At 39.1% G+C, this 23,702-nt stretch overlaps 1 protein-coding gene across 2 annotated transcripts in view; it reads left to right on the top strand.

The window, feature by feature from the left end:
• Positions 1–20,713, top strand: part of ppp1r16b (protein phosphatase 1, regulatory subunit 16B) — an 85,367-nt gene extending 64,654 nt beyond the window's left edge. For both annotated transcript variants that reach the window (XM_051414396.1, XM_051414397.1), the window contains exons 5-11: positions 1,645–1,748; positions 7,946–8,070; positions 14,435–14,560; positions 14,656–14,731; positions 15,448–15,577; positions 16,017–16,164; positions 16,950–20,713. In XM_051414396.1, coding sequence (XP_051270356.1) covers positions 1,645–1,748; positions 7,946–8,070; positions 14,435–14,560; positions 14,656–14,731; positions 15,448–15,577; positions 16,017–16,164; positions 16,950–17,423 — 1,183 coding nt within the window. In that variant the 3' untranslated portion in view covers positions 17,424–20,713. The remainder of the gene's footprint in view (positions 1–1,644; positions 1,749–7,945; positions 8,071–14,434; positions 14,561–14,655; positions 14,732–15,447; positions 15,578–16,016; positions 16,165–16,949) is intronic.
• The last annotated feature ends 2,989 nt before the right edge of the window (positions 20,714–23,702 follow it).

Here is a 23,702-nt window from a genome sequence, read left to right as displayed (position 1 = left end):
CACACACACACTAGTTTTCTTACTAATGTGTATATACATATATTTCACACTTTCTTTTGGTAGTGTTAATGTCTGTTTCTCCTGCCAGTATAGCCCCTTTGAATTTAACTGAATTGAAATAAGTACTGTATACATACATACATACATACATACATACATACATACATACATACATACATACATACATACATACATATTTACATACATACATGAACATGATCATACAATTAGTATTTAATTAGACCCCCTGATATAACAGTATCTACACAAAGAGGCACGTACAGATGTAGAGAATTGAAGACTTTATGTGTGCACACTTATGTTGTTTCTGACTGTGGACATGATGGGCTGAATTAAACACACATACACACACAAAATATACAGACACACTGCTGCCATCTGTTGACATGCAGGACCTGTCAAGCCCCTCATTGTATCACTTGGACTCATTATCCGCAGTGAAATTACTGATTAAAAAACACTGAATAATGCAGGCCAACTTGTTCTGGACTGAAGGAATTTAATTAGCACCATCAATTAGTGCTCTAACAGAGATTTATTTTTTCATTCCTGTCCAAGACTTTGAGTTATAGATCAGCTTTTTCTCAGCATTTTTTGGGTCTCACAACTGATCACTGATATGAAATACAGGCCTGTTACGAGGATTAAAAACATTGCTGATGTAAATGAAACCTTTAAGAAAATCTGAAAACATCACCAAAATTATATTTAGCTGTTTTGTAATCTGGTTTTTCGGATTAAAGGACCAGTGTAGGGATGTCATGAGAACCGATACTTCGGTACCAAGTCGATAGCAAATTAAAAAGGAAGAAGTGCAGCTGCACAGGCGAAGCTTTTGTGTACAGCGCTGCGTTGTCAGCTCTAATTTATTCACGTTATCTGCAAAAAAAGATGTATAGACGACAAAAATAAACACTAAACAGAATACAGTTCATTTAGGTCACTCAGGTAAAGGTAAATGAAGCAACAAACACTGCAGGACACTTTTAAAGGGAGAGAGAAATACCCAGGTGACAGGGACAAGACAAAAAAGATTACAGAGAGTGTGTTAGGCTATTTTATAGCCTTAATTGTTATTTAAATATAAAAACATTAAGTAAGTCTTTTTTTCTTGATTCAATGTAGAGCTATAATTTACTTGTATTAATAAGAAAAATACATGTTCTGGATCGTGACTCGGTATCAGCAGATACTCTTGTGGCCAGGAAACTCACCTGAAACCCGTAAAACCCGTCTACAGCCAGTGTTTGGTTTGTCCGTTCTGGGATACTGTAGAAACGTGGCAGTTGAACGTGACAGCCTGTATAAAAGAGAACATGTTCCCTCTGTAAAAACAGCTCATTCGAAGGTCACAAAAACACGACTATTCCTTTTTTCAGGTGATTATACACTAATGAAAACATACCTATGAATATTATATTCAATTTCTGCCAACAGATCCTCCTAAATGTTACACACTGAACCTTTTTTTTTTAGCCTTTTTATCTTTACCTTTTTGTGTGCATTTGCAAATTTAAACGTTTCCTCTTGTTAGCCATGGATATTGTAAATTTATAACATTTATTAGCCTATTAAAATGTATATTCCGTAGGTGTTAATCATTTATCTGCTTGTGTCTCACAGTGGGGCAGATTTGCTGGCAGTCAACTCTGATGGGAACATGCCCTACGACCTGTGTGAAGACGACCCGACACTGGATATCATTGAGACGGCTATGGCCAACAGAGGTAGAGTATAAATGTTTGAAGAGATGACACGGCTGCAGACATTGAGGTGCATAAACAGTTTCCTTGAACTTATCAGTCCCACAATGCCTGCAGACAGATTGAATAAATACGATGAAGTAGCTTCTCCATGTACCATAATTATTCCATTGGAGGGAATGTGCTGTGCTGTGCTGTACTTTCTTCAAATTATGCCAGTTAGTGCTAACTTTTACCACTATCATTTTACCATTACAGGTTTTTTAACCTTCATAGTTCCCGTACATGTTTTTGCGAAGCTGAGAGTCATACTGGTGTTAAAGAGGTCCCTAATAACCACATGCACCGTTAAAACAACTGAATGTGGATCTAACCACTACTAAACATCTGTTTAGTGTTGCTACTCCTGTCAAGCTTTCCGTTCTCATTCGGCACATAATGCAGTTTACAATGATAACGGTGGCAGACTTACCACTAAATTCTTAGTTATTTCTTAGAAGTAGAAAAAGGCAGGTTTCTTATTTGATGACCTGTAGCTAGCTACCTAATTGAGCAAATATTAGCTCCATGAGTTCAGCTGACTTTTTAATGTTTCAAGCTGAATTGTTTTAAAATGAGAATCTTGGAAAAAGTGGCTGAAATATTTACTTGATGCATACAGAGTAGACTGCATGATATTGTGTTAAAGGCTAAAGCTGCATGCCTAACCTGTAACCCTACAAACTCATACTGTTGGTTAATAATGTGCTCCTTTGCTTTGAAAGTAATGCCTGGTTACCACTGTAGGTAGTATACTAATTAGCTGGACTTGCTACAGTTCCGGCTTATTTTAGAGCAGATAAACAGTTAATCCGGTTCCTCAGAACTCTTTTAGTGTTAGAGTAACTCTTACTATAGCACCAATACGCACATTTTTGGCATGTGGAGACATTTAAACCTTGACAGATCTACCAAGCCTTGTTGCTGCTAAGCTCTGATTGGCTGAAGGGTGTTCAATATTGCACAATTCTGCACATTTGACAGCTGTGTTTGACCCTCAAACCCTATCCTTACTTCTAACATACAGTATAAAGCTTTCTTAACCTCTGCCGCAGGATAAGAGAGTGTTTGTAGCTTCCTGCAGTCCTAAAAGTATGTCAACCGCAGGAACAGATTGTTGAGGAAGATGGCAGCGGGGTTGTGACCTGAGAAAGCACTTAGTGTCCTGCAGAGTTTCAGGATTGACACTTCGGGGGGAAGCTCTGAGATATTCACAGTTCTCTCACCCCCGACGGGATGCAGATTGGGATACTGTATCTTCATGCTGTATCACTGCTAACAGCCGCAGTCGGCCAGTTTATCTGTGTGACATGAAAAGTTGAAGGAGATCAGCGCTGACATGCACATCAGAGGAGGAAGGGAAGGGAAACACCCGCTGTGTGTGTTTTATGTTTTAGATCTGTTCGCATTTGTGTCGGTGTTTGTGTGATACAAAGAGAGACTGACACAAACAGAGTCGGGGTGACAGACAGCTTTATTTACACTGGAGTGAAATCACACTCAACCTTCTTAACATAAGCTCCGTCAATGTTTTGTTTTCTGTTTTCTAGTAAACGGTTACATCTACAGGCAGGCGTGTGCGCACACAGTTGGAAACCAAGCAACAAAGTCTGTGGCTGCAGGGGGTTTGAGTTTAGAGAAATACTGTAGTAGGAATGCCCAGACTGGCTCCTGTTGAGCATTTTGGGAGCTTATCCACTCTCTGGTGGACAGTTAGATGAGAACATTGTTATCACTTTAAAATACTGCAGTGTTGGGGGGCCCCAATAGCTCACCTGGCAGAGCGTTCGCCTCAAGTCCTAACTGCAGAAGCCCCGTTTCGATTCTGACCTGCAGCCCTTTGCTGCACGCCATCTCCTCTCTCACCCCCTTTTTCCTGTCTGTCGATGCCTCTCGCTGTCCAATTAAAAGCATAAAAACACAAAATAACTAATAATAATAAAAGCAATGCAGCATCCAAACTACAATTTTACTGTTTCATGGGGGGATGACGTGGACTATTTCTTGGCAGGGAGCTGTTGCCATGCAACCAGCAGAAACTTCAGTGAGTTAACTTCTCCCAGCCATGAAATAGTCTGGCACACAACAACATTGTTGCTTTTTCACTTAATCTTCGTAATGAATTAAACAAACGAGACTTAACATATTAATTAGTAAGCTTTATAAATGTTGGTAATGTATCTCATTAAGTTTCTATAAAATCAGAAATATTAAACAGCGGTATTAAATACTGTTTATACGTCCTTATCTAGACATTAGAAGTGAGTCACATATCAAACTGTTGAGCAAGGCTCTCTTCCAAGGCTGGATTTTTATTTATTAGCGTAAATGACAATTTTGAATGAGGTTTTCTTACTTCTGGAGCAGAACGTAGAGGTTTCACAGTTTCACTTCAGCTCTCTATAGGGATCTACTTTCAGGACAACCTGTGGCTAATCAAACTAGCATCTTGATCATCTGCACACACCCGTTTGTTTACATGTTTGAGGCTATGGGTTGCTGCCGATATAGCATATGTACATGCTAGAGAAGTAGCAGCAAACAATTTTCCTTGGTCAAGGTGCCCTTCAGCATAATAGTAAATCCCAAATGCTTTAGTTGAGCTGCTCAGTGGTAAACAGGAGAAAACTGATGTGTGGAAACAGGCTGCTGCTGGAGAGCACCATGAGTGCTCAGTCATATTTCCCTGACTAATTAAAAGGTCAAAAAAGCCCTGTTATGTTAAGTACCGATTGTAAACAAGTGCAGGGTTAATGATTTTGATAGTTTAAACAGTGTAACAGTGCATGACACCAACATCGTGTGAGTTTCATCCTGGATGTGAGACAATATTAGAAACTCACATAGACAGAGAGAGGGTGGGGGCTTGGAGAGGGAAAACAGAGACAACCGAAAATGAGGCTCTCAACTTACAATAGGGCCTCTCAAACTGCTGAATGCAAATAGCGGTACAGTAGGTGAGGAGAATGATTATTAAGCCTATCAAAGGGAGAGCGGCGCTGCTAATTGCTCCCGTAAATGTTCTCAGCACTGTACTGCTGGATAAGACTTCTCTCTCCAGAGATGCTGCAGGGATGGGCACAGAGAAACACACACACACACACACACACACACACACACACACACACACACACACACACACACAGAGCACTTCATATGCAGCATCGACTGATCTGGCTCTTCCTTGATCCTCCCCCTGCAGAGCCCAGTTCATCTGTGATGAGCCGCAGTGATAAGGGGGAAATGTCTACTAGGAACTGAACCAGTGAAATAAAATGGGAAATGTGATAGTGAAACAAACTGGCTGCACAGCTAATATCATTTTGTATCCCTAATAATGGAGGGATAGAGAAGTCCAGTTAACCTCATAGACTATTGATAAACATGGCCGTAGCATTAGTGATGTCACACATAAGATTTGACTTCATCCTAAACTTCGTAACTGCCTAGAGGCCAAATTAGAGACTCTAGGTAGTAACAGATAAAATAAGCAACAGATTAATGAATAATGAAAATAATCCTTTATTACATCCCTAATTCAATTTGGATTACTTTCTTTCTTCCATCTTCCTGGAGCTATAATCTTTGGTGAAAAGGGAAGGAAGCATGAGAATGGAACTAATGTGGAATGAGTTTGTGTCACTGGTACAACTGTTAATCAACGCCCCCAAAACATACTTCATGTCAGACTTAAAATATTAACATGGGAGGGAGGTTTGGACATTTTTTTATTTTAATCAAGTATCTTAAAAATATAATACGTAAAATTTCCACATTAAAATGTCGATAAACACTAGACCTGTTATATATTTTATTGAGTTGTTAAAACTCAGAGAAATCTGAAATTTTATTCAGGTAATGGTCTGTTCACTGGTCGCCTGTCAATGGTGTCATATCCCATTTGTGAATGTGTTGTGGTTGACTTTTTATCCTGTTTTAAGCCACATTTTTATGACAGACTTTTTAGATCTTGGTTTTTAACTGTATTTTAACCTGGTGGGGGATTTTTGTCATTGGACGTCTGCATCTTAAGTTATCAGAGAAACAAGCTGAGCTAACGTTAGCAGCAGCTTGTCAAAATAGATACAAACAGAGTTGTTACATTCGGCCACAATTAACAGTATGCAGCCATCCGTCAGTGAGCCGATCTTAAAAATTAAATTAGAAATAATTAATTAAAAGTATTGTCGTCATTGCAGAAAACAGCTATATTTAAAGTTCAGCCAACCTGATATCCAGTGTGAGAAGTTAGGAACTACATGCTCGTTCATAGATGTGGATTTAAGATGTTTGAGAATTTTTGTTCCTTAGGATTTCGTGGGATCAGTTAGATTTTCAGTTTAAGGCTCTTCTTTGTTATTTATGTGATATATTGACAGTTTTCTCACTTTACTCCTTTGGGGCATTGCTAAGCTGTGAGGCATCACTGTAGCTAAATCAAAATATGACAGAAACAAGCAAGTAAAATTTGTAATATTAGTACCAGAGAGATTCATGCTTGCTAGCAGGAACAACAGAAAACACAGAGGAAAATAATAGCTGGAGGGATGCATTTCATTTAAATCGACAAAGGGGGACTGTCATCGTCCTGATTCCTGTGGTTTTAAACACCCTCCAGCTGTGATTTTGATTGTAAATTCAGAGAGAAATACCAGGTTACCCACCCACCATTTTTCAGCACCTTTATCACAACTACTGGCCATCACATGTCAGTGTGGGCCATGAGAGTGTGACATTGAAACAGGAGTTTGGCATTAAAATGGCAGGCTGGACGCTAAAATGTTAGTTGAGTAGATGGATTTGCCTCCAGCTTCACTTGCCCAGGTTCAATTTATAACTCAGTGTCACGAGAAAGGTCGTAGGGCTGAAATACTGTCAGTAACATATGCACAGTCAGGGCATGCATGTCTACTTTTACTTTTTATTTCAAGTTGAGCCCAACTGATATGGGAATTATAGACCGATACCGTTAAGAAGGAAAACATTCACTGATCATGGATTTGATATGAGGTATTTTTTTATTATTTTTTAACATGTTAAATAATTCAACATATACATACATTGTTAACCAATTCTAGTTGGCATTGCTGAGAGCTGCTTCTTCTGTTTTATTCTGTGCTGCTACAGTATTGTAAATCCCTGCACAGCCTCTGTTCATATTCCTCCATACTGGACAACATGTACACCAATACTGATATGATACCAATTTGTCAGCAAAAGGACAACATCGGTTGATAATGATGTATCACTGTAATTTCAAGTAAAAGTGGACAGCTTCAGGTGATTCTCCTTCAGAGAAAATAAATGTATATTTAAATTTCAACTTTGAGCTATCATTTCCAGCATTTTAAGGACAGTTAGAACATTTTCAAGTAACAATTTCAAACATTACTTTTTTAATGAAGGAATGTACATAATCTTATTGGCATCCACAATGTTTAAACAAATAAATTGTAGCTTTATTCCTCATCCATCCTTTGAGTTTACTCACATATTCAGTCACACACTGCGAGAGTACAGGAGTCACAGTTCTGATTGACATCTGTCATTTCTTTAAATTTCCTGGACAGTACAGGACATTACTGCTGAGCTGTGGGAGAAGAAGTCAAGTGTGGCGGTCACAGTATTGAGTCCTACCTGGCAGCAGGGTGGTGGATTAAAGGAGGAATTTAGAGTAGCTGTGACAGACAGAATCACCTGAGCTTCAGCTGGGCCAAAAACCACAAAACTCTTTGCCGAGAGATGGTTGAAAAGCCAGAATAAAAGTGCATCAAAACTCAGATATTTAAGATCCAAAAACTGCTCTGGCAGCTCTGTATTGATCCTACAAATGGTGTGCCCCAAGTGAAAACATTGAAATAATTGTTTGAAAATGAATTAGTTTCCTATAACCATCCACATTTTTTTTCATTTTTAGTCAGAATGTTAGAAATTACTCATGTCCAAGTTATTTCTTCCTACCTTGAAACCTCAAACTTTAAAAGCTTTTATTACGGAATCCATTATTCGTTTCTTAAAAAAAACATCAGTGTGATTTAAAAAATCTGTCAATCCAGAAAATGAAGTTCACTTTTTGAAGTAAATTTTTTGGTACAGAGCAAACATTAATACCGGCATGAAAGAACTGTCTCCCTTGTGATTAACGCTGTGGTTGTGCTTGTGCTTGTGTATTTGATTGACAGGCATCACCCAAGAGATGATCAATGAGACACGAGCGTCAACAGAGAGGAGGATGCTGGGAGACATTCAGGAACTGCTGACACAGGCAGAGGAGGTCAACCAACAGGACTCTCAGGGAGCCACACTGGTAAGCTTTTTCTCCACCAATCTCAATTCAAAACAAGCTGACTAAATGTTTTTAAGTTTAAAAAAAAGTTTTAACTTTTTTCAAGTTTATTGTCTTTTCAACTCTTAAAAAAATAGATGAATTTCTCTTAGGATCAGGGTATAAAGAAACTAACATAACATCAGACAAAACACAAAAAACAGTACAACAAAGGTACAAAACTTTGAGTTTTCTTGTGCATACAACAGGGTAAAACCATTAACTGAGATAACAATATAAACACATACAAAGAAGCAGTTAAAATGATGTAAGATGACCAGTATTATATGTGTGTATTAATTGTTTTTATAATGGACCATATTAGTTCAAGGCTCATTGTTTGGGGATAACACAAGCAAACATTATATGAGCTCTGAAGCTAATGAAAACTCACCCCTTCCTGCAGCTGCTTCAAAGTAGAAGCAGTTCTCTTTACTGGGAGACTTTTATTTTGAAGCAGCTGGAGGAAGGGGTGAGTTTTCATTAGCTTCGGAGATCATATATAATGTTTGCTTGTGTTATCCCCAAACAGTGAGCTTTAAACTAATGTGGTCCATTATAAAAACAATTAATACACACATATAATACTAGTCATCTTACATAATTTGAACTAATAATAACAACACCATTAACGACCAAAACTGCCACTTCTTGAGACATTTTTTCCTCCTCTGGAAAGCTCATTTTAAAAAAAGTCTAAAACTACCTGGTCAGTAACAGTGTTTGGATTGTGACATTCAAAGCTGAACCAGGTGGATGCCGTCACAGGCGGCTGTTTTCAGCATCCAGGCTTCACTCAACTCCACCCACGCTCCACATATTTGCTAATTTTTTGATTGAGTAAATATGTGACTGAGCTTCTCACCGACTCTTCTGATACCTATGGGTGCCATTACAGAGACTACGTCCATTTTTTATTATACAGTCTATGATTGACACCAGACTGAGTGCATCCATGCAGTTTATGTGCACCGACACCTTTGTTATGTTGCCACAGAAACTGGGATTTATTAAATTTTGATTCAGCTGCAAAAACGCACACAACTCTTATCAAATTATCAAGCATCACAGGTCTGCACTGAGAGGAAGAAGGAAATGCTGTGTAAATATTCAGGAGACCATCTTTATTATAGATTCACCTTTTAATGATTATGTGCTCTGCAACACTGGCTCACGAGGCTATAAAACCTTGAAAGCTAATCAGGCATTTAGAGACTCATTATGATCTTCTTAAAGGCAAATCAGCTGTATGATTTTAAAACGCTCTGCAGATATAAAAGTGATGCGTTAGTGATCAGCACTAAACACACCTGCAGTCATGAATTAAAAACTATGTAACAGTAGATTGGAATAAACATGTAATAATACAATACAATACAATAAAATACTATAATTCATTATGAGAATCTAAAAATCTACATTTTATCACAGAATGCACAAACATAAAGATCAGATTGGAAATGTATTTAAAATCCAAAAGAGTTGTTTCATAGCTGCTGAGTGAGACAGACACGGCTATCTAAAATGAAACACTATCTACCATGAACCTGATAAATAAGCACAAAGCTTGCTCTTGCAGAATAAAAGATGTCTATTAATAAGAAATGATTGTATTTGAAACAAAACATAAAAGCTTCAAACATAATGACTCCTCATGAATTAACAAATATGTCAGGAAAAAAATCAAAATCAAAGAATGTGACGATGTCTGTGACATAATTTGAGCAATAACCAAACCTTAGCTGATGTGATAATAAATTCATGAGACCTGTAGCTGTTGTAGGTTTGCATTGGTAAGCCAATAAAAGAGCACTTGAGACACATTGTTATAGTTTGATGTGGGCTTTATATTTTGCATACTATCAGTTAAGATACACGGCTGTTTATCTGCATTCAGTTCTGTGGTACACACAGGACCATAACACTGTTACAAGATACACTCTTTTGCAGTGCCCACAAAAATTAATTATTGAATCTTTTCTGCTGAGACTTTTCACAGTTTGGTACGTACTGGGTGGTATGTTGTGCTTCCAGGAAATAGCCACAGCCTGGTACTTGTGGCCTTTCTCGTCTTTTCAGGTTTTACTCTCCATTTACAAAATGGAAGCATTACAGACTCAATTCAAAACATGAAATAAATAACTTCACAAAAATAAAAACTTGTGGAGATATAAATCAATTTGCTCCAAAGACACTCCTATCATGTCCCCGCCTGAACCCACCATGTCTAGTCCTGGTCGGAGCTGCTGTAAACCCTGTGAAGCCGTGTTTGATCCCGGCCATGGTCACTGGGAGGCTGATTAGCAGTTAGCACATCCAGCAGCGATGTGTTTACAAGAGAAAAGGTCTATGTTGCAACAATCCCCTGATACTTTCGTCCTGGTAGCAAGTCGCAGCTCCCGTTTTTTGGTTTTCTGCGAATAGCCGACTAATCAAAAGTGCGTAGACTAAGACTCTCATCTCACACTTCTCATCAACTAACAGCTGACTCAACTATTAGAAGAACAGCACTAATATGAGGACACTTTATTTTGCTTTATATAGTGAGTCACAGCCACATGCAAGTCTTGTTTTAGTATTTATGGGAAAGTGTATCGAATAAAGTTGTCAGTGAATTAGTTTTGTTTATAAGTTCAGTCCACTGATGCATTAAAAAGTCAAGTAGGGCACAAAAAATCATTGGCATATAATTTCCTGAGTAGAGTGTATAATGTCAGATGCCTTAATGAAGTCTTTATTATGTATCAGGGATTTAGCTACGTTGAGGAAACACAGTGACAAATCACTGGATGAAAATAGCCTGGGGACATTACATGGTAGTAGCCCAAAATAACCTTGTTAAGCTTTAAAGTCTTACCACAGATTGTCTGATTGAGCTGCTTGTCCCCTTGCTTGATGCGTTCTGTTAATCTTCATTCGAGCATGATGAAGCAAACTAGAGCATGCCTTATTAAAATCTCTGGCAAAGACGAGAGGAAGAGACCTGGAACTGGTAGGAAGTTATGTAAGGTTAATCTTTTGTTTTCCACTGAAATACATTTTGTGTCCTTGTTTTGATGTGCAGGATTTTCATCTCTTTGTGGCGGCAAATGGGTTGATCAGACTCTGGGAGGAGAAAAACACAGAAACACATGTTGGTGTGACAAACTCTCATTGTAAAAAAAACCAAAGGATCAATTTACACCAAAAACACTGTAAAAATTTAAATTTTACAATAACTGAGTACATAAATGATCTTATTTTATAAATTAACTCAACTAAAATCACTGTTAACTTGAAACTGAGTCCAGTTCTTACATTAATACCATGTGAATAAATAATTATTTGCAATGTTTTTCACAGGTAACAGAATAATATGATTCATACTGACAGGCAGATTTTAGTAGGCATGTTTAGTTTGTATATACACAGACATTTCAAGTGCTTTACATAATGCATTAAACAATTAAACAGGAAATCCAACGTAAGACAATAACAATACTAATTAAAAAGATAGAAACCATTTGAAAAGAAATAAAAAAAATACAAATCTATCAGTTAAAAGGGAAGATAGAGTGCTTTCTGTTACAATTTGTATGGAAGGAAAATCATTTATCCATCCTATAAACACATCTATCCTCAGTCACAGGGGGAGATCCAGAACAGGTAGTCAGTCCCTCACAGGGCCAACACACATAGACAGACCCGGACACCGTACACGATCATACCCAGCAGCAGTTTAAAATTTCCACCTCACCTAGAGGGCATGTCTTTTAACTGATGGCCAAAAACCGGATAAGACAGCGAGAGCTTATCCCAACATGCTTTGGGCAAGAGGCAGGGTACGCCCCAGACAGGCTGCTAGTGATACTGTGAGAGGAAACTGAAATGCTCTGAGGAAGCCATAGCAAAAACAGGGACATTATGATTTTTGGCATTTGTGATGCCAGCAGTGTGGCTCTAGGGATGTGAAATGCCAGTCGGTCCACCACTTTGGTCCAGAAGGAAATATCTCAACAATATCTTCGGTGATAGTTAGTTAGTGGTAATTAGCAGATATTAGTATGCTGACTAAATGTTACGTCATTGAGAACAGTGTTAGCAAGCTGACATTAGCTCTGACAAGCAGTTCTGACTGAGTATACTGGCCCCTCATCTCCCTACCCTCAGACTTTCTTTCATTTTCACCCCCCAACCGATGCTGACTTAAGTGAGTGAAAGTCCTAAGAGAAGAGAAGTTTGAGGCAATTTGTCCAATTTTGAGCAGCTCCCTGTGGAGGTACAAAAGGATTTATGCAACTTTTTTTTCACATAAGCAGTTGTACTTCCCAACACCAGTTAGCAGACTTATCAGTGAGGAGGCTTTTATTGTGTAATGATGCTGTGTTTGGTCCAATAATACAGGAACCTGAAATGATTTTCAGTGTTTTGGAAACAAAAGCATCAAATCCTCTATTAGCTGCTTTGCATTCTCATTCTCAGCACCATCCGAAAGGCAATAAAACCAGACAGACCCGAGGCCCCCAGGAACTGATGGATCTCAACATTCCTGATATGCTTTAAAGATGTCCTCTTATTGTAGCACCTCAGATAAACATCCACTTACACATGTCTGGTACTCAAAGATAATTGATATAACTGATGTTCTATGAAGCCTGACTTCAAGCCTTCACTTTGTGCTTTCCAATTATTTTATGTTTTGCTGTAGATACATCTACTGTGGGTTATAAACATTGTGAACTGACAGAAAAAGATGCTTTTAAAAGACACCGAGACATATTTAAAACGCAGTAATTTAAGTGCTCTATATACATGTGGCAGCAAACTCCATGTCCTGCTTTCTGGGAGACAGCTAAAGAACACTTTTAAATTACAATGGCTGCAGTTTGTAAAAAGGAAATGCTGCCTGTAATTACCTTTTATAGGTCACTGTTGGTTTTGTTTGCATGAATTAATTTATTTTCTTTAACGTCTCGGTTGCAGTCCTCATTTGATGTATTTCAGTGAGTCGTTAGAAAATGATGGAAATCACCATATTAAGAGCATGTGTCTGAGCCCCTGCAGTGCACAAGGGCTGTGATACTCCTCTGCCAGTTATAGTACATCCTAATTTCCGCATGAGGATCAATAATGTTGGATCTTATGTTGTGAGCATTTTTCTCTCGCATCGTCACCAGTTGCTCAAACTCTCCAGTGATGGAAGTCTTAACCCGCTTGTTATTTCAGACCAGCCATGTTTGAGTTTCAGTGGGGCGTAAGGTTATTGATATGGCAATGAAAGAACCCTGCCTGAGAAATCATCAGGTTTCCTATCTGATATAGATGAAATAAAGGCTGGCACTGGCTTCATATTATGCTTGTAGGTTTCTCAGACAGATTCACAGTCATGTGCAGGCTAGGACAAGAAAATCTCCATAAAAACCCCTTCAATTAATCTTGATTAAGCCCTTACAACAAATTGCACCCAAAAATGTCTAAATACCTAAAAGAAGCCCTAACGTTCAATAAACACACCTTTAGTATTGAGCTTGTTCATTTTCTATCCCTTTGTTTCGTCTAAAGGTAGCTTTAAGGTTGTTAAAATCATCTTACAGCACTTTCTTTGACAGGATCACATAAATACATATATATATGTTTCAGCTTCTGTAGCTTATGTAGTTTATTAATCCGTCAGCAAGTTTTAATGGCAAAAAATCAATAGTTCCATTTTCTGAAATGTTAATATTTAGTGGGTTTCTCTGTGATAGCAAATTGAATTTCAAAAGTCAAAGAAAACTATTTTAACATGTCACCTGCAGTTAAGGGATTTTGTGACGGTCATATTTAGTATATATTTTAGTAAAGTATGGTATTTCCTCTTGAATTTAAAGAAAGGAACTATGAGGCTGAATGTTTGGCTGTATAACACAAGTATGTATTGACTGGCCTGGTGCTCAGTAATTCTCTATTTATAGCTCCTGGTACAATTGTTTCCTCATACAGATACCTGTGGTCATCTCAGGCCGGCAGGATCAGTTTTTATCTGTAACTGTTAATGAAGTTCAGTTTATAAACTGCTGAAGAGCTGTTCCAGCAGGACCCACCACCCCATCAGTTTGAAATCATGGGAGAGCCTTTTTACAATTATTGTGGACCTAGTTTGACAAAACATTAGTGATTGAAGGTGCCCAGTGACATCCCCACATCGCCATACTTGGATGCAAGTCAATATTTTGATGTCTCATATGGTCAGCAGTTTTGAGTACACAACATTTAAAATTGTGGCTTTAGTGTGAAATCTACACTGGAGTTTACACACAGAGGCCGATCTATAGCAAATCCTGTGAACTGGAATAACCTAATCATTGTTCCCCCTCTGTCCTTGCAGCTCCACATCGCAGCAGCAAATGGCTACGTGCAGGCTGCAGAGCTATTGCTGGAGGGGGGAGCTCGAATGGACCTGAGAGACTCAGATGGATGGCAGCCTCTTCATGCTGCAGCGTGCTGGGGTCAGGTAAGGTAAACATAACAGGAAGCAGGAAACCAATAAGCACACACAAGCAAAGGTTTCTGAAACCATTAACGTAATTTGCTTTGTTGTTGTTCCAGATGCATGTGGCAGAGCTGCTGGTGTCTCATGGAGCCAGTCTCAATGCGAAGACCTTCCTGGAGGAAACCCCCATCGGTATATTTACACCTCAGCACTCTCTTATCAATACACCTGGTTGGAGGTTAAGATAATGAATGTCTTATCTCAGCAAGGTCTCACTTCCAGCTTATTCAGTCAATGCAAGTTTTACAAATACTGATTTAAATCTTGTCAAAGCCAATCTAAACCTTTTCTTTGCTACTTCTGTTACTAGTTATGTCAGAATGTAAATTTTTAGCTGTCTTGATGGTTGGTAAATTAGAAAATGGTAAAATTTTACAACTATATGGTCCAATATGTAGGATTTAGTGGCATCTAGTGGTATAGTTGTATATGGCTACCTCACTCTCTTCACCCTCCCCTTCCAAGCATGAGGGAGAAACTACAGTACGAGAACGTGCAAAAAGTGCGAACGGCCCTATCTAGAGCCAGTGTTTGGTTTGACTATTCTGGGCTACTGTAGAAACAACAACCACAACAATTCCTATATTCAGATATTTATACACTAATAAAACATAGTTATAAATATTATATTATATTTCTGCCATTAGAGCCTCATAAATGTTACACCCTGGACCTTATATATGTTGTATATGTTAACAGTCAGCATGAGAGACTAGTAGCATTGCTAAGGATTTAAATTCCTTTTATGATCCTTGTTTTGTTCTTTTATTTGTAAGAGAAGCACAACAAACACAGTTTCATTTTAAAAAGGACTGACATCTCCTGTCCTTCATCCTTCTCATTTTAAGATCTGTGTGAGGATGAGGAGTTCAGAGCCATCCTGCTGGACCTTAAACACAAACACGACATTATCATGAAGTCACAGCTCAAACACAAGACCTCACTGTGTAGGCGAACGTCCAGTGCAGGCAGTCGTGGGTAAGTGCTGACATCTGCTGGTGTTACTGCTGCTACTACTACAAGTGGTGTTTAGCATTGTTTTGTACAAGAGACAGGGAAGATCAGCAGATCAAGACACACTGTACTTACAGCTCCCACTTAGTTGAATCTAATAGTATATTTAATATTCAAATCCTTGACAATGAAGGGACCCATCAGTACAGTGTGCTGATCTTTTCTCAGAGTTTTTGTAAATGTTTTTTGGATGTGCATGCTCCACTGTTTATATGAGCACATCAGCCTCCCTTAATCTAATCTCTAACTTTAATTTGTTAAGTATAAGCAATTCCAGACAGTATGATCTAGAAATCAGTACGGTAATGCATTGCAATTGCACTTAAAAGATTCTTTATTCATATCCGTTGCCATGTTTCATTCTATACTTGTACTAACTCAGTGGAAACCTCCGTGTCTACAGAAAAGTGGTGCGGCGAGCCAGCCTGTCCGACAGACACAACTTGTGCCGTAAAGAGTACGAGACTGAGGCCATCGTGTGGAGGGGAGGTAGGGAGGAGGAGGATGAAAAAGAGAAGGAGTCTGATCAGGAGAACAACCAGGTGGTTCATGTAAGTCTTCAGGTTATTCTTCTTTTATTCTTGTAACTAGTTCTTTTAATAATTAGTTCTGTTACAGTTTTAAAAGGCGCATTTGACAATTCAACCTCCATTTGTGGTGTATTTTTTAACTTCCTGCACATAACTCATATATACAACATAATGAAATTAGATATTTTTAGCACAAATAGGAAGGTGTGTTTAATATCAGGAATATAACCGTCTCTGCCATACACCAGGAGTCTAAATGTCAGATTTTGGTGTAGGTGTATCAGAGATAAAGATGTTTCCTTAAAACCAGTCACACAGGAAGAAACCCACAATGGAAACAGTAGAGTCAACAGATAAAAATGCAGCATGGTCTCATAGTATTTGAAGTGAAGAGTGCTACAGCTGCTTTTCCACTACTGGAAAATAAAATGCTGTCTTGCTCTAGTTATGCAGTCACTATTGTTAAGCTTAAGCACATTAAGCACACAGGATTTAAGAGAAATAAAGGCAATCATGTTCTGAAATGGAGGTATGATGGAGCAGGTTTGTGGAAAAATACACCAGAAAAGTACATTTCAACCCTTTGTCACAAAAGAAGAAAAAATACATTGAATACAGATTTCTGAGGGGAAACTCTTGAAAAAACTGGCTTTACATCTCATTTTATTTGAGCTAGATAGCTTGGGCACCAGATCAAAGATATCGGATCTCCCCCTGCAGAGGAGTCAGGCGTCCACGTATTTAATCATCCAAAAGAAAAAAAGCCTTATAGCGGGATTAACGTAATCTTTGTTGATGTCCTGCAGGTCAAGCCAGTCGTGGCTGTGGAGCTGCCAGACAAGCCCAAGCTGCCCACCATCCTCAAAGATGGCAATAGCAAACAGAACGGCCTCATCTCCACAACAACGTCCATGCCACCGCAACAGCCTGCCAATGGCAACACGCCATCGTCTGATAAGGGCGGGGTCATCACCACCCAGCCCACCCAGGAGGAAGCCTGGCCAAGAGAGCGCGCTCAGACTCTGTCGGAGCTCAAAAAACAGAGGGCAGCCGCCAAACTGTTGAATCACCCCTTGTTCAACGGTCACCTAGGTAACGGCTCCACAGACTCCTTCACCGATGCCAAAACCAACTCCGAGGACCCCCGCATGCCGCTGGTCTCCTCCAACGGCAACGCGGTTTACTACACACCGGCCAGCGGCGACCCGCCCCTCCTCAAACTGAAACAGCCAATGGAGGAAGAGCAGCCGAAGGCGCGGACCTGCTGCTGCGTGTCATAGCGCTTTGGTCATGTGACTGTGACAGGAAATGTTTGCACAGAGAACAGGGAAGCGAGGAATGTGCTGTAGGAGGGAGGAGAGGGAAGGAAGGAAAGAGGGAGTGCTCCTGTCTTTTGACATCCTTTCTCTCCCCTCCTTTTAACTTCTCCCAGAGAAGATGGCTGACTTGAAGAAGGTTTAGAAACTTATCCTTGTACCTCCCTGCCATGTGACTCCTCCCCCAAATGCAGGCGTGTTTCAAGTGAAGAAGAGAAGAGGAAAGAAACTAAGCAGTGCCACTTCTTTCCTCCGGACGCCACTTTGATTAAAATTCCTTCTTATGTATGGAATCTCTCTACAAGACATGCCAAATGGATAGAAAGAGTGCAAGAAGCTGTTATTCTGTCCCCGCTGTCCCTGTGCACCTTAAGAATCAAGGTGTGGACAGTTTTTTTTATAAGCTTTTCACCTGGAAAGGGTCATACATTCTGAATCAGGAAAGTAGAGAAGAGCTCAAGGTACAAAGTGCATGTTCTGCCCTCAGAGACAAAGACAGAAAGTTTTTTTTATCCTACATACGGATGGTTATCATGGAATTAAACAGCATTTCCTGCAGGGCAAACTCACATTGTTATCAAACCACAGTGTTCTGCTTTTTTTTTTTTCCCTCATCTACTCGTCATGTGCAAGTAGGTCATCGCAGAACAGTCCACATGTATCGCGTTACGTCACGTTGTACTGCAACATATCAGAAACAGCGAAAACGTAGCAAAAATAGAGATCTGTGACATCTCTTTTGAAGTATCTATCATGTTAAACTGCTGCCTGCATCAGTAAAGGGAAGGAATGCCATAAAACAGTGTTAAAATTTTCAGGAAGTGTACTTCTGCAGCGAGAGATAACAGGAAAGAGTATAGTAGTGCACTAGTGTTTGAGACTGTCACTGTATTCTGTCGACTATACTTCACCTCACCGTCCTCTCATATCAAACCTGAACTGACAGGTCATGCTTTGTTTTATGCATAACCCACTTTGTGCTCTCTCGTTTAGATAATTTAAGCAGAACATGGTTGAAATTTACTGTACATTTCTTTATTTATGAAATTAATGTAATGTGTAAAAAAAACAAAACATCATGGTTCCTAAAGTTGAGTGTATTTATTATTTGGATGGCGTGTGGAGAGCGTGAATGCAATATGAGATGAGCTGGGGAGTCTCCCAGTAAAGCACCTTCTGACATGGAAAATCAAACATTCGACTGATAAAGTGAAGTGAGGGTTACTGTCTGTTATATGTACATGTTATTAAAATCACACACACAAGCCATTCTCTATTGGGATGGATGTCATATTTGTGTCACTACAAATAACAATGTTATTTGTTTATGTTTTAGTTTTTCGTTTTTTCCGGTGGCCATTGTGTGGCTTTATTTCCTCCCAGTCACTGTATTTGTTAACAGCAATTGTAAATGTTATGTAATGAATTACTGTAAGTATAATATGAGTTTTCCGAAGAGAGTCATGGACTCTATTCTTGCCTCAGTTTAAAAAAAACAACAACTAATCATTAATCCACACCTTAAATGCATCATGGGATCAACAAAAAATATAAACTGCTTCATTAAAATTGTTTGACATTTTGGGAAATATGGTTATTTGCTTTCTTGACGATAAGAACGATAGCACTCCCATGTCTGTACGCTCGATACGCAGCTGGAGCCAGCAGCTGCTTAGCTTAGCTTAGCATAAATACTGGAACAAGGGGGAAACAGGCTTTGTGCAAAGCTAACAACCAGCCAGAGTTATCATAGTTTTGTATTTTTCATTAGTTCAAATTTCTGTTTTTAATTCAGTTTAGTTTCAGTTAGTTTCCTTCCGACAGTTGGTTTGTTTCAGTTTAGTTTCAGTGTTCGTTTTTTTTAAATAATAATATGGAAGCTTTTTGTCATGGGCAAGATTTAGGACTTTCAAAATAGATATCAAAACACAAACACTTTGTGACAGCAGCCTTGGACCTAGCTCACCTAAATGGAATATGGCCTTCATAAATGTTATTAAATACTCTTGCTTTTCCTCCTTTGACACATCGAATATCTGCCTTGAAAAAGTGAGCTTTAGAGGGGATTTTTTAAACCTTTTTAATGAGCCATGTTAGCCGTTTCCCTTGTTTCCAGTTTTTGTGCTAAGCTCCAGCTTCACATTTAACAGAGAGACATTAGAGTGGTACCAATATCCTGATCTTACTCTTGGCAATAAATTAGCATATTTTTCCCAAAATGTCAAACTACTCCTTTAATCTTCTTGTGAGTGCCAAAGAGTCTTCCGTGATTTAAAAAAAAACGACTTATAAGGACATTTAAAAACTTTGGGGAAGGCTTTATTTGCCGTTATACAGATTTGTTTGTTTGAGAGCCAACCCCATTAAACATGCGATTACCCACAATACCACTTTATCCCAAAAACATCAACTGTACAGTGTCAAATATTTGTACAGATTCGTTTGTAAATACGTTTGTATTAGGATCCCCCTTATCTGTTCCCATGAACTGCATTTACATGTCTGTGTTGTTACTGTTGAACTTATAGGAAAATGCAGTTACCCACATTGAACAGTATTAGCAGACATTTGGTTGTTTGAGGAAGCTGTGAGTCTATGTAGACCCCCCCCCCTTAGTAGTCCAGCAGTCTAAAATCTATCTGTAAAGTGGAGTGCACCCCGGTGTCATTGTCATACTTAGTGTTTTCCCTCTGCTCTTGCGGTGACCAGTGTCTGCAGTTGACTTTGTTTCTGTGCAAATTTCTGCAAAAGGTCAGTTTATAAATGTTGTGCTCTCATATAAAGCAGGTTGCTTTTCCAACTCAAATTGAGGACGTACAAATTAAGTTGCAGTCAAAAAGGTTGCTACATTGCCTATTTTTGGTTCCTCGTTTGTTTAGGAAGTGACCGAGACAGTGACATCATCTTGTTATGAGTCAGCTGAAATTCATTGAAGTTACTCCAGCTCACGTCTGTGCGTGCTGCTGCATCATTTCAATTCAGAATTCAGCTCTGCCTCCCTATCAATGAAATCGATTACTTTGAATAGTAATTTGAAATTAGGACCTGGTCAGTATTAGCTAGAAAGGGACAGTCACCTGTGTTCTCATGATATATGTGAATATATATCAAAGCTTGTGTTTGTCTGCAAGCCTCATTGTCTATAAAAAGGATAAGATTATAAAGACAAAAAAACTACTGATTTTGTAATTACTGGAATATATTGATGGTTGCATTAACACATTTTGAATAAATTGTATATTTTGAGAATTTTACGTGGTCTCTTCTGAATTAGTAAAGCTCTTTTGTGTTGTGAAGTACAATGGATTCCTTACTATTTTTATTTGCCCTGCAAGCCTGGACACAAGCAAAAATGCCAAACACCACTGGGGCCAGCTTCTCGAGTCTGATGATTTGATGCTTTTCTCTTTAAAATCACTGTAGATTGAATATTTTGGACTCTTGGTTTGATGTAACAAGATATTTGGAGAGGCATTTCATAGACCAGACAACTAATTGAGAAAATAATCAGTAGATGGAAAAACTGCTTTAAAAGTGGATCCATAACTTTTAAAAGCACCATTATTTTCTTTAAAATGGATTCAGACTCTTTATTACTCAAGTCAGATAAATATACTGTACGCATCTCACGTTTGAATGCTGCATGATAGTTACAAACAATTTATTTCACCCTGAGACGTCTGCTTTCTCTGCTCTACTTCTACAGCTCCTTTTTGTTCTGAAACAGGCAGAGGCTGGACTGTCCTTCACCACACAGCTGTCAGGGTCTTGGCCCAGCATCAACTGCTTCCTTCAATGATTTTCTGTGTGTGTTTTTTTCCCCTCCACTCTCTTTGTGAACTTCCTCTCATTCACTGGCTCTGGGGTCAGCAGGGTCAGTGTTTCTTCAGGCTGCACCCAGCAGTCATTGCTCAGACGCACAACAGTTGGGTTAGAGGGATGAGAAAAGAAGATAGTTTAGAAAAGTTATATTTTCTCTAAGGATATTGTGAGCTACATCTTTTCAGTCAGTTCATATGGAAAGCAGCACCAGCCACTGCTTCACTTTCTTCAGTTTTCAGTTTCATTGCTGTTGATTTTAAAGGGAGTGACCTTTTGGCACAGCTATAGTTGTCCGCCTTTTATAGAGAAGCTTATCAGTATTTACAGTACATTAGGTGGTCACATAAATCAGTACTTATTGGCTAATGTGTCAGCTCAGGGATTTGAGAGGTTACAGTCTCGTGTCACAGTGTCTTGAGCAAATGTTGGAAGTCATCACCCTTTCATCTGAAGCTCCCTGTGGGCACATTCAGTATGTCTAAGGCATATAGACAGAGAGGAGGACAATGGTGCTGAAAACACATGATCTGGACTGCATTAACCTCCTCTGCGTGGCCTGGCTTTGCTATTGTGCCTGAGTTACACTGAATCCAGGCCAGCTGGCTCCGGTCCCAGTCCTTCAGTCCTCTTCACTGAAGGGCGAGGTGGATCGATGCCAGAAAGAGCATACAGACACATACTGACCACCCTGCTGGACACATAAATGGAGGGATGATGATGGAAGGCACCGAGGAGCAGTCACGAGTGTGGAGGATAAAGTAGGAAAATTAATCACTGCCAGGAGATGCTTAGACACTGACCACCATGATGGAGGGATGGGTGGAAAGAAAGAATGTTTGCAATGATGAAATAATGAAGGCATGCAAATGAAGGGTGGATGGCAGACTGAAAGTGGGCCTGTGCTGGGAAGAGGCCGCAACTATTGACCATCCTGCCAGCTTGTTAGAAGACAGAGCTGCAAAAGAATGAACGGAGGGATGGCTCAGTGGGTCAGAACGTCTGCCGGGTTCCCAGGATCTGTTCGACTTAACAGGATTTCAGTTTCCTATTATACAATTTGACCTGAATTTCAGATGTCTATGTAGAGTGAGTCGATGTCTGTCCGACCGGTGATAGGAGCCTGCCGATTAACACTCAGGGATCAACGCCAGACTAACTCTCAGACGTTCACACATCTTAGACGTTACGTCACCAGTGAAATTAAATATTAAAGAATTGGTAAATGCCAAAGAATCACACAAAATAATCCAAGTAATGCTTGATTATGCTTCACTGCAGGTAAACCTCTTAACATGTGTAACATATTTTGTAACAGAAACGTAATATATTTCAATCATCACAACACAATTTAACTTGAAGTCAGACACACACACCAAAAGCCCAACAGTATACCTCTAAACAACTTGGAGGAAATGTTACACAAACAGTCAGCTTGTTTCGATAAACCTGATTAACTGGTTTTCTGAGTATGTCACCAGAGTGTCATCACTTCCTTCCTTCAATGAAAAACATCCACCAATGAAGTGTCTAAATATATAACCAACTGTGCAGTTCTCAGTCTGTTCTCCTCCTTCTGCATTAGGATGCCAGGTCAGGGTGCACTAGATATTCACAACACACAATCACAAGCTCACACTCAGCCGCTAAAGGTGGGTCAGCCATTCTGGACAGAGATAGTTGATTGTTGAGTCTTATTTTCTTCTTAATCTTTCTCCAGAATGACTGATCCTGCCTTTAAAAACACCCAAAAACATTTATTAGATGGTTATGAAACAGAATCAGTAACTCTGAATTCGAGGTTCGGAACGTGTGAGTGATGAACAAGTAACCTGTGTTTGCCTCGGCTTCACTTGGCACTATTGTGGGGAAACAGGGTGATGCGTCTGTGACTATGTGATGATGAAACATGTCAAGAAGACTGACAACACACTGACCAGTATTCAGAGAGCACTAAACTGGAAGTTACGATCGATTTAGTTATAACTGGAACGCAGGCCTGATTTGTCACCCTGTGAAGGAGCAAACAGTGACCTGTGGCATAAATACAGATGTGAGTTATAAGCATTTCAACCAAAGAATCATTTTCCTTTCTTAGGACGTTTCATTTAAATTATTTTTGAGAAGTATTTTACATGAAAAATACAAATGAATAAGAATTTTCTTTACCAGAAATATTTGTTTCTATCTTTCTCATCTCTTTAATCATCTTTTGACCAATCAAATTAATCTTGGGAATCCCTGCAGTGTTGTTTCAACAGCATTTCAGTGACTATATTTCTAGGTTTGTAACTTGATTAAACATTCAAATATAGTCACAGATTGCTGTTGAAACAATGATTCTACCATTTAACCTTGATCCTACAGAACTTTCTCTGTTGAACCCAATTTATTCCAGCGTCAACCAATGTCTAAACGTCTTCT

The sequence above is a fragment of the Dicentrarchus labrax genome, unplaced genomic scaffold (genome assembly GCF_905237075.1).
Source record: "Dicentrarchus labrax unplaced genomic scaffold, dlabrax2021, whole genome shotgun sequence".
Lineage (NCBI taxonomy): Eukaryota > Metazoa > Chordata > Actinopteri > Moronidae > Dicentrarchus > Dicentrarchus labrax.
The sequence above is the reverse complement of the archived record's forward strand: the minus strand, read 5'-3'. Positions and strand labels throughout refer to the sequence as shown.